This window comes from Microcebus murinus, chromosome 4, assembly GCF_040939455.1.
Source record: "Microcebus murinus isolate Inina chromosome 4, M.murinus_Inina_mat1.0, whole genome shotgun sequence".
Taxonomy (NCBI): Eukaryota; Metazoa; Chordata; class Mammalia; order Primates; family Cheirogaleidae; genus Microcebus; species Microcebus murinus.
This window is the reverse complement of record NC_134107.1, coordinates 101,111,796-101,124,548: the sequence shown is the minus strand read 5'-3', so window position 1 is coordinate 101,124,548 and position 12,753 is coordinate 101,111,796. Positions and strand designations below refer to the sequence as shown.

Sequence of the window (12,753 nt, the reverse complement as noted above, 5' to 3'; positions counted from 1 at the left end):
AAAACAACCAAAACCCAAAGATATTAAAGGCCAGATATTACAATGGCTCAAGACAGAAATCATAGCAACAACATCCAACCCAACAGAATGATCAGTAATCTACCTTACCTATCAGTTCTCTCAATAAATGTGAATGGCTTAAACTCTCCACTCAAGAGACATAGGCTGGCTGAATGGATAAGAAAATACAGGCCAAGTATATGCTGTCTTCAGGAAATACATCTAACCTGCAAGGATGCACATAGACTAAAAATAAAAGGGTGGAGATCAATATTCCAAGCAAATAGAAGCCAAAAGAAGGCTGGTGTGGCAGTTCTAATTTCAGACGATTTAGTTTTTAAACCAACAAAAGTAGTAAAAGACAAAGAGGGTCATTATATAATGGTGAAGGGCACAGTCCAACAAGAAGAGATAACAATTTTAAATATATATGCACCCAACTTAGGTGCACCCAGATTCATAAAGCAAACCTTACTGGAGCTAAGCAAATGGATTAATAGCAACTCCATAATCGCCGGGGATTTCAACACCCCACTGACGGCACGAGACAGATCCTCCAAACAGAAAATTAATAAAGAAATAATGGACTTAAACAAAACTCTAGAACAATTGGGTCTGACAGACATCTACAGAACATTCTACCCAAAATCCACTGAATATACGTTCTTCTCATCAGCTCACGGGACATTCTCTAAGATTGACCATATCCTAGGACACAAAGAAAATCTCAAGAAATTTAAAAAAATATTTGACTTCTAAGAAGTGTCAAAAAAAAAAAAGAAAAAAAAAAAAAAAGAAATTTAAAAAAATAGAAATCATACCATGTACCTTCTCAGATCACAGTGGAATAAAACTAGAAATCAACCCTAACAGAAACTCACATTTCTACACAAAAACGTGGAAATTAAACAACCTCCTACTAAATGATTACTTCGTAAATGAAGAAATCAAGACGGAAATAAAAAACTTCTATGAAGAAAACGACAATGGAGAGACAAGTTATCAACTCCTCTGGGACACAGCTAAAGCAGTTCTGAGAGGAAAGTTTATCTCCATAAATGCCTATAACCAAAAGGCAAGAAGATCACAAATAGACAATCTAATGAAACGACTCAAAGAGCTGGAAAAAGAAGAACAGACCAACCCCAAACCCAGCAGAAGAAGTGAAATCAACAAGATCAAATCAGAACTAAACGAAATTGAAAACAGGAAAGCTATTCAGGAGATTAATAAAACAAAAAGTTGGTTCTTTGAAAAAATAAACAAGATTGACACGCCATTGGCTAAGCTAACGAAAAGCAGAAAAGAGAAATCTCTAATAAGCTCCATCAGGAATAAAAAAGGAGATATCACAACTGATCCCAAAGAGATACAAGATACAATTTATGAATACTACAAAAATCTTTATGCACACAAACTGGAAAATGTGGAGGAAATGGACAAATTTCTAGAAACACACAGCCTCCCTAGGCTCAACCAGGAAGAAATAGATTCCCTGAACAGACCAATCTCAACAGCTGAAATAGAAACAGCAATTAAAAATCTCCCTAAAAAGAAAAGTCCTGGTCCAGATGGCTTCACACCTGAATTTTACCATACTTACAAAGAAGAACTAGTACCTATCTTGCAGAAACTATTCCACAACATCGAGAAGAACGGAAACCTCCCCGACACCTTTTATGAAGCGAATATTACTCTGATACCAAAACCAGGAAAGGATGCAACAAAAAAAGAAAACTACAGACCAATATCCCTAATGAATATAGATGCAAAAATTTTCAACAAAATCTTAGCTAACCGAATCCAGACACTTATCAAAAAAATAATCCACCACGACTAAGTGGGCTTCATCCCAGGGATGCAGGGATGGTTCAACATACGTAAATCTATAAATGCAATTCACCACATAAACAGAAGCAAAAACAAAGACCACATGATTCTTTCAATAGATGCAGAAAAAGCTTTTGACAAAATTCAACACCCTTTCATGATACGAACACTTAAGAAAATAGGCATAGAAGGGACATACCTAAAAATGATACAAGCCATATATGACAGACCCTAGCCAACATCATACTGAATGGGGAAAGATTGAAATCATTCCCACTTAGAACTGGAACCAGACAAGGCTGCCCACTATCTCCACTTCTGTTCAACATAGTGCTGGAAGTCTTGGCTACAGCAATCAGACAGGAAAATGGAATCAAAGGTATCCAAATAGGGGCAGAAGAGATCAAACTTTCACTGTTTGCTGATGATATGATATTGTATCTAGAAAACCCCAAGGATTCAACCAAGAAACTCCTGGAACTGATCAATGAATTTAGTCAAGTCTCAGGATACAAAATCAATACACAGAAATCAGAGGCATTCATATACGCCAACAACAATCTAATTGAGAACCAAATCAAAGACTCAATTCCCTTCACAATAGCAACAAAGAAATTAAAGTACCTAGGAATATATTTAACCAAAGAGGTAAAAGACCTCTACAGGGAGAACTATGAAACACTGAGGAAGGAAATAGCAGAGGATGTAAACAGATGGAAATCCATACCATGCTCGTGGATCGGCAGACTCAATATCATCAAAATGTCTATACTACCCAAACTGATCTACAGATTCAATGCAATACCTATTAAAATCCCATCAGCATTCTTCACAGATATAGAAAAAATAATTTTACGCTTCGTATGGAACCAAAGAAGACCCCGAATATCAAGAGCAATTCTAGGCAACAAAAACAAAATGGGAGGCATTAATATGCCAGATATCAAACTATACTACAAAGCTGTAGTAATTAAAACAATATGGTATTGGCACAAAAACAGGAATATTGACCAGTGGAACAGATGTGAGAATCCTGATATAAAACCATCCTCATATAGCCATCTAATCTTTGACAAAGCAGACAAAAACATACGCTGGGGAAAAGAATCCCTCTTCAATAAATGGTGCTGGGAAAACTGGATAGCCACCTGTAGAAGGCTAAAACAGGACCCACACCTTTCACCTCTCACAAAAACCAACTCACGCTGGATAACAGACTTAAACCTAAGATATGAAACTATTAGAACTCTAGAGGAAAAAGTTGGAAACACTCTCCTAGACATCGGCCTGGGCAAAGAGTTTATGAAGAAGTCCCCAAAGGCAATCACAGCAGCAACAAAAATAAATAAATGGGACATGATCAAACTACAAAGCTTCTGCACAGCCAAAGAAATAGTCATGAAAGTAAACAGACAACCTACAGAATGGGAGAAAATTTTTGCATCCTATGCATCCGATAAGGGACTGATAACTAGAATATACTTAGAACTCATGAAAATTAGGAAGAAAAAAATCAAATAACCCCATTAAAAAGTGGGCAAAGGACTTGAACAGAAATTTTTCTAAAGAAGACAGAAGAATGGCCAACAAACATATGAAGAAATGCTCAACATCTCTAATCATCAGGGAAATGCAAATCAAAACCACAATGAGATATCACTTAACTCCAGTGAGAATGGCCTTTACAAAAAATCTCCAAACAATAAATGCTGGGGTGGTTGCGGAGAGAGAGGAACACTCCTACACTGCTGGTGGGACTGCAAACTAGTTCAACCTCTGTGGAAAGCAATATGGAGATACCTTAAAGCGATACAAGTGAATCTACCATTTGATCCAGCAATCCCATTGCTGGGCATCTACCCAAATGATCCAGTGACACTCTACAAAAAAGACACCTGCACTCGAATGTTTATAGCAGCACAATTCATAATTGCAAGGCTGTGGAAACAGCCCAAGTGCCCATCAATCAAAGAATGGATTAATAAAATGTGGTATATGTACACCATGGAGTACTATTCAGCTCTAAGAAACAATGGTGATATAGCACACCTTATATTTTCCTGGTTAGAGCTGGAACCCATACTACTAAGTGAAGTATCCCAAGAATGGAAAAACAAGCACCAGATATATTCTCCAGCAAACTGGTATTAACTGAGTAGCACCTAAGTGGACACATAGGTGCTACAGTAATAGGGTATTGGGCAGGTGGGAGGGGGGAGGGGGACGGGTATATACATACATAGTGAGTGAGATGTACACCATCTGGGGGATGGTCATGATGGAGACTCAGACTTTTGGGGGGAGGGGGGGAAATGGGCATTTATTGAAACCTTAAAATCTGTACCCCCATAATATACCAAAATAAAAAAATAATTAAAAAAAAAAAAAAAACCACACCAAATCACCTAAGCAATATTCTTGCCAAAAATGTTTAACTTAAATATTACTATGAGAAAACAACCAGTTAAAAAAGGCATTATTATCCAAAATAATGAAAAGTGGGGGTTGAAGAATTTGTTCTAGATTTAAAAAATAAAGACACACAAAAAGCAAATGCAATGCATGAACGCTGATTGGATCCTGGATCAGGAATTAAAAAAAGAAAAAATCCCAGCCATAAAGGACATTTTTGGGACAACTAAGAAAATGTAAATATGTATTGATATGATATAGTGAATTAATGTTAATGTTCTTAGATGTGATAATGGTATGATTGTTACATAGGACAATGTCCTTATTCTTAGGAGATGCATGTTAAAGTGTTTAGAGATAAAATGTTGTGATGTCTGAACTTAATTTCAAATGGTTTGGCAAATAGGTAGGTTGAAAGAGAGATGAATAGATAATAGATCAATGGATAATAATAGCAAATTCAGCAAAATGTTAGCAACAGATGAATCTATTTAGGGTTATTAAGTATGAAATGTCCAATTTCCTTAAGTGCTAAGTTTGACGGTTGACATCTGACATTTCACTTTGACATTTCTTGTTTTATTTTTATTGCGAAGGTGCATGCTCAATCTTTCAAATGCATGTTTTAGTTTGTAGCTATTTTTCAAAATTCTTTTAGAGCAATTTTTGTGAAACCATGGATAAGTAAAAAATTTGTGTTATTTTCCAATATAAGTTCCATTGTGGAACCAGTGCAGCACACACAGCTCGAAATATTAATGAAGTGTTTGGGAAGGACGTGGCTAGTGAACGAACAGTAGTTCAATGGTTTGAGAAGTTCCATTCTGATGATTTTAATCTTGAAAATGAGTCACGTGGGTGACCTGAGACCAAGGTGGATAATGACGAGCTGAAAGCTGTAGTGGAAGCGAATCCATCTCATTAGCAGCAAGGTTTGACATTACTATTCCAACAATACTGGACCATTTGAAACAAATGGGCAAGGTAAAGAAGCTGGATAGATGGGTTCCATATGAATTAAGTGAGCGTCAGAAGAGAAACCATCTCCAAGGTTGCCTTTCTTTGCTGTCACAACATAGAGGAGAACCATTTCTACACCGTATGTTACATGTGATAAAAAAGGGATTCTTTTTGATAATCGTAAGCGTTCAGCACAATGGTTGGATAAAGATGAAGTGCCCAAACAGGGTCCAAAACGGAATATTCATCAAGAAAAGCTAATGGCGTCTGTTTGGTGGTCCAACACCGTATTATCCACTACAGCTTCACGAAACCTGGTCAGTCGATTACAGCAGATGTTTACTGCAACCAGTTGAACACAATGATGAGGGTGCTTGCGATTAAGCAGTTAAGATTGGTTCACAGAAACAGGCCAATCCTCTTGCAAGACATTGTTCGACCACAAGTCGCACAAACAATGCTGCCCAAACTACGGAGGTTGGACTTGGAAACACTCTGTCATCCACTGTATTCACCAGACCTTGCACCAACTGACTACCACTTCTTCCAGGATTTGGACCACTTCTTGCAAGGAAAAATATTCAATTCTCAGCAAGCTGTGGAAAACACCTTTCGCAATTTCATTGCGACTTGCTTTCTAGGCTTCTCTGCTGCTGGCATAAACAAGCTACCGTTAAGATGGCAAAATGGTGTGGATAGTTTAGGTGCATACTTTGACTAATCATACTGCTTCTTGTTTGAGATATAACAAACTACACGTTTGATTTGGAATCAGACATTTCATATTTAATGACCTAAATAGATAAAGGACTACAGTTATTCATTGTAGATTTTTTCCTCTGAAGTTTTTATTAATACTAGGTGTGCACATCTTCAAAATGAAAATTTGGTAGAAAAAACATGGCAGAATAAACATATATGATTTAACACCCAATGCAAATTAAAATTATATAAAGACATTTTAAAGAGACTCAAACCCACAAGGATATGGAAAACAAAAGAGACAGGAAAAAGCAAAAATGTTGTAAGCAGCAAATAAATGGTTGAGTGGTAACTGTTGTAGCAGGCTCAAGAAAGCAGAACTAGGGCTGGGCACCGTGGCTCACGCCTGTGATTCTAGCACTCTGGGAGGCTGAGGTGGCAGAATTGCTGGAGGCCAGGAGTTCGAGACCAGCATGAAAAAGAGCGAGACCCCATCTCTACAAAAAAATAGAAAAATTAGCCAGGCATGGTGGGACGTGCCTGTAGTCCCAGCTACTTGGGAGGCTGAGGCAGAATGATGGCTTGAGCCCAGGAGTTTGAGGTTGCTGTGAGCTATGATTAGGCCACTGCACTCTAGTCGAGTAAGACAAAAGGAAAAGAAAGCAGAACTAGAACTCTATCTTAACAGCGGTTAAGGCTGAGAAGCAACCTAGTTTACACCGCAGAATCCTTAAAGGCTCATACACTGCATGTCCGGAGGAGGTGGGGAAAGTCTATGTGAGAATTACTTTAAATAAGAATTGGTTGAAGATCCGTTTAAGAAACAGTCAAGTCTCTAGATCTTTTTCCCCATTTTGTTCAGCTAAGCGACCGTCCCCTCCCCATCTCCACAGCACATGGGGATTTGCCTTCTGAAGAAGGAAAAAGGAGTCTCTTGCCTGTGAAGCTCCAGACATGCATAATAACTCTGACTCCAAGATAAAAGACCTAAAGCTGACAGGAGGGGCTTCCTATCAGATGGCCCACACAGATCATTCCACAGAAATTCTGAGGCAACAAGTATCGTCACTCAGAGTTTCCAACAAGCTTTTTAGTCCTTTACACTTAATTATGAGCAGATAATCAAAAATTACCAGACATTGAGACAAGCCCTAATACAAAAGACAGCAAAATGGGTGAAGAGAAACAAACAAACAAACAATATCACCAACAAAAACTTAGAGGAAAGAGAAATGAAGCAGGAAATTAAAAACACTTAAAAATTCTGTCACAAGGGCCCTCACAGCCCATTTTGCCTTGTTGAGAATGTAAGATGTTGAGAAGAAACTGTTGTATTGATGAAAAAAAAAAAAGAAGCTATTAAAAAAAAGGAACATTCAGAAAATGTTATTATAACAAAAGCAAAACACACGCTTGGAAATTGAAAGACATGATAACAGTCGAAAGGTTGGAAGCTAGAACTGAAAAACACTTTTAGAAAGTAGAACAGAATTATAAAGAAATGAAGAACAAGAGACAGAAGAAAATCATAGGAATGTTCCTGGAAGAACACAACTGCGTAACAGGAGTTTCTAGAAAGAAAACAGCTGAAAGGAATTACCCGTGAGATGATTCAAGAAATTTTCCTAGAACCAAAGGACACAAGTTTCTGGGTTAAACGGGCCCAGCATAATCTATGGAAATAGATCTATACCAAGGCATATTATTATGAAATTTCACTTTATAAGAGAAAAAGAAAAGATCCTACAGTTTTCAGAGAAAAAATAAACAGGTCATGCACAATGGATCAGGAATATGGTGGCTTCAGATTTCTCAAAGCACCAGGGAAGCAAGACTACAATTCTGAGAGAAAATGGTTTTACAATCTCGAATTCTACAACACTCTGCCAAGCTATCAGTGGGGGTGAGGGCAGAATAAGACAATTTCAGTCATGAAAGATCTCAAAACATTTGCCTCCCAAGGAGGATGTTCTCTACCAAAATGCGTGAGGGAACTAAGAGAAAAACAGAGGATGGAGAAAACAGGAGGCTCAAGGAAGGAGAAAAGTGAAGAGAATCTCCATGAGGAAATGAAGGGAGGTTCTGCAAGGAGCATGTGAGCACTTGTCACAGAAGAACGCAGTCTGGAAAGGGAGAGCAGAATGAGACACTGGCACGTTGAGGACTGCCCATCACCCTCTCCTCCGCCATGATACCATGTCTCTAATCTGAAGAAAATACAGGAAGATGTGCTCTAACAAAATAAGGACAACGTGAGATACTGAAAAAGAGAATCTGATCGGTAAAAAGACAAAGGGAATTCTCAGCAGGACAGTTGCGTAGCAGGTCTAGAGACAGAAAGAAAAGAAAGGTCTCTGGGAAAACTGTCCCCAAGAAAGAAAAAAAGAACTGATAGATCAGCTGACGGGTTTGTCCCTGTGGAGGCTTGTACCGAGAGGCTCCTGGAAAGTCTGGAAATAGCTATATGTACAGAGAAAATGAAGTAAAAGTTAAAAATAAAGCCAAGCTAATTATTAACTTTTGGAAAAAAGAAAAAGTGAAGTATAATCATGGTACTCTTACAATGTTAGACCATGAATTATAGATGCATTGGCATAATGAAAATGGTGACTATTGGCTTGACCAAAAATTGTAACATAACTATTTTTGGAGGATAGGTGAGGGGAAGCAGATCTGATGGTGATATAAGAAAACTAAATCCTCATCTATGAAAACAGCAAGTCAATAGAAACATCTAAAATTGATGCAGCAAAATATAGAAATAATACGCATAACTGCAAATTATGGACACATGCAAATGACAGAGGAAAAAATAAAAAAGTCAAAAGAGATTGCTGATATTCAGTGTTTTCATTATTCTACCATTGCAAATATTATTCACAGTCAAGCATTGGGGAATAGATAACTGGAAAGAATGAGGGGGGATGGGCAGGAAAATACTGTACTGTCACAGGCTTTAAGTGATGTTTGACTTTTTAATATATGTGCATGCATTACTTTGGTTGAAAAATTAATTTACGGCGTGGTGCAGTGGCTCATGCCTGTAATCCTAGCTCTGTGGGAGGCTGAGGCAGGAGGATGGCTTGAGCTCAGGAGTTAAAGACCATCCTAAGCAAGAGTGAAACTCTGTTTCTACAAAACAATAGAAAAATTGGCCAGGTGTGGTGGGTTGAGCCTGTAGTCCCAGCTACTTGAGAGGCTGAGGCAGGATTGCTCCAGCCCAGAAGTTTGAGATTGCTGTGAGCTATGATGATGCCACAGCACCTTAGCCCTAGAGACAGAGCAAGACCCTGTCTAAAAAAATAATAAAAAATAATAATTTAAAAAGTAAAAAAGAAAAGATAACATTAGAAATGAAAAGAGGAGGCTAGGTGCAGTGTCTCACACCTGTAATCTCAGCACTTTGGCAGGCTGAGGAGGGAGGATCACTTGAGCCTAGGAATTCAAGGTTACAATGAGCTATGATTGCACCATTGCACTCCAGCCTAGGCAACAGAGTGACACTCTATGTCTAAGAAAAAAAAATGAAAAGAGGGACATGGGACATGATTACAAATATAGTAGAGGTTGAATAATAATATGAAAGTTATGTAAATAGTATGAAAAGTTTTATGATCATACATTTTAAAACTTAGCAAAAGTAAAAAGTTTTTCAGAAAAATGTAATTTATCAAACTGACTAGAGAAGAAATAAAAAGATTGTAAAGTCTTATAACCATTATAATAAATGAATCAGGAGTTTGAAATCTGCCTACAAATAACATAAAAAGCCACACAAAAACCACACATGGCCCAAATACTTTTACAGGAAAATTCTATCAAATCTTCAAGTAACAGATACTTCCAATTATATAGCAAGTGTCCCAGAATATGTGAATAGAGGAAATAGTCCTCAACTCAATTTTATAAGGCTGATATAATCTTGATAACAAGACACGGCCAGGCACAGATAGGAAAACTATAAGCCAATCTCACTTCCTGCATGTGAATGTTAAATCCAAAACAAAGTGTTAACAAATCAAATCAAGCAACTTATTAAAAATACAATATGACAGGTTGGGTTAACCCTAGTAATAAAAGGATTGTGTAACATTAGAAAATCTGTTAATGTATTTTATCATATTAAAGGATTAATGGAGAAAATTTTTCAATTAATATAGAAAAAGTATTTGATAAAATTAAATACCCATTTATGATAAAAGTCCTTTGTAAAGAGGACTAGGAGGAAATTTCTTATCTATTTCTCTATGCGTCAAAAACTATTATTTTTTTTGACTATACATTTGAAGTTTAGATGAAAAGAAAAAAAAGAAAATTAAAATTAAAAAATATATTATTTTTAATGGTAAAAATGTTGGAAGCAATTCTTCTGAAGTCAGAAAAAAGTCAAGGATACCTACTATCTGCCATTATCTCTTCTAGAAAGCTACCTTTGAATCTTATTAAATGTACATTCCATACCACCAAGGGTAGCACTCAAATGCCTTCTGATCAACTCATATGTGTATAATTGTCCTCCTACTTTGAAAGTAAGTTCTTTGAAGATGCCCCATGCATCATACTTCTTTTGTATCTTCTATAGCATTTTAGCATTATATTCAGCACATTAGATATATAGAAAATATGTTAGATTGAATAACATCAAGAAATGGTTCCTGAAGTAATAAATTTATTTCTCCTATTTATAGAAGTTATACATCTACATTTTATGGGAATTGAATAATTAAAAGAATATAAAGAAGAAATTGAAAATAATCCCAATCTCTCTTGCCAGAGATAACTACTATTGACATTTTGGTGAATTTTTCTTCTTCTGTGCACCTTTTATCATGGTAGAGCTCATAGTCCTTACGTATGAGTTGCTACCTTACTATTTTCTTTTTATAGAAGAATTTCTATAATTTTTAATGGTTACATGATACTAAATATCATAATTTATCTAACCATTTCCCTATTGTTGGATTTTTAGGTCATTTCTATAAAGGACGATATTTTTCTATATTTTAGATATATTTTCTCAGGATAGGCCATTACAGTGTTAGAGATCATTTGTTGCCTCCAAACATTACTTGCAATCCTCAAAACACACAGAGGTTTTGTGACTGGGTTCCTCTGTCCTTCTCCCCTCCCTCCAACTTCTGGTTTAACGGCAGTGAAAAAGTAGAGGAGACAGGGAAGAGGAAAAAGAAATACATTAAAAGTGGACTGTTTTGGGCAGGAATCAGAGCTTCGGAAGTTGGGGGGACTTTTCCTCTCGCCTGGACATTTCCCTAGGGACTCCCCTTCTTCTCCTCCCTCTCCTGTCTTCAGCAGCCTCTCCCCTTTCTCCTCTAGAAAACCACCTGAGAAAAGGGAATTCTTACCATAATATTTCTAAGTTCTTATATTTTGTCTCTGTATAAGGCTGTTTGATTTGTTTCTTATTTTCGGTTAGTCCATGAACATTGATGTTATAGACGGGCTGAGAGCTTTTCTGACTCAGGAGCACTTGTCTCTTAGAAAGTTCATTAAGGTTGTTCAAATCCATATTGGAAAGAGTGTTGCCGTATAGCTGCTGATAGGAAAATCTTTTCTCTTCTTGGTCTTTGTGTCCTCTTTCTCTATTAGCATTCAGCCCTGAGTGATATCCAGTAGAGTTTTTATATAATACCTTGTCAAAAGCCTGTTTTGGTGGAACAAATGTATTGGAGGTTACTTTGGGATTCTGGCTCCTAAGTGCACTTGAGTCTTGTACATCATTCTTAGAGGCATTTATAATCACAATTGATTTGTGCTTTATTGAAGTATCAATAGGCTTATTTTGGTTTTGCTGTTGCCTGGGAGTGTTATTCTGGTTTTCTTGGCTGACAACCACCTTTTCAGTCACGAAAGACTTCAGACCCTTCTGGCGTTTATGCTGTTTTCTAATCTTGGGCTTGGAGGGTTTTCTGGAAGGTTGCTGGCCATGAGCTGTTTCAGAAGATTGACGTTTTGGAACATTGCTTGATTTTGCACTTTCATATTGAGACCAATGTTCCTGATAATCCTAAAAAGATAGTCTTGGTTAATGTAAAATTAGAAGATTGGCACTCTTCACAAATCTTAAATTAGTATTTTTCAAACTGAGGATTGTAACATCTAGGAAGGTGACCACAGAATTGAAAACAGGTAACGAAAGGTTAGAGAGGGTTCCTTCCTAATTTCAGGCATTTGGAGAGTGAATAGCTGAGTAATTCCTCCTGGAAATTTAGGATTATGAGCCTAGAAAGAAATAGAGAGCTTAGGATGGGCTTTATATTAAGGCCAAGTATTTGACTTATTAAATAAAAATTTACGTCTTAAAAGTTAAATCTTTGACTTAAAAATGAAGTGTTGCCAAATTGTAGGGATGGGGGTAGGGTGGGGTGGGGGTGGGGCAGAGAAGCTTTATTTATAAAGAGATGCATTGAAAGAAAGTGCAAATGCAAATCGACATCAAAATATGCAAGCTTATTTTAACTAAAGTGAATATTTAAAAAAATCGTAACCAGAAAACACCAACAATTTGCTTTACCAACCAAGTACAAGTTTAATATGAAATACAATTCAGATTATCAGATTTTCTTACTCATAGAGGTCAGAAGCTAGAAATGACCTCTTCACCAGATGAAACAAATTAAATTTTATTCAGAGTGGTTATAAAAGAATCTGGGCTGTGATAGGACATTTGTGAAACCACAAGAGTTGTTTTGCTTCTGTTCCTTAATATAGCCTGCACTTAGGCAACCAAACATCTGGGGGAAATATTTCAATTTCAGAACAGTCTTTATGCTTTTCAAAATCTCCTAACAACAAAATGTACTCCTAGTATAATAGATACACTATGTAACT

At 36.8% G+C, this 12,753-nt stretch overlaps 1 protein-coding gene across 3 annotated transcripts in view; it reads right to left on the bottom strand.

Moving 5' to 3' along the window:
- Positions 1-12,753, bottom strand: part of JHY (junctional cadherin complex regulator) — a 74,367-nt gene that overhangs the window by 18,119 nt on the left and 43,495 nt on the right. For all 3 annotated transcript variants that reach the window (XM_076002598.1, XM_076002600.1, XM_076002599.1), the window contains exon 5: positions 11,268-11,929. In XM_076002598.1, the coding sequence (XP_075858713.1) occupies positions 11,268-11,929 (662 nt within the window). The remainder of the gene's footprint in view (positions 1-11,267; positions 11,930-12,753) is intronic.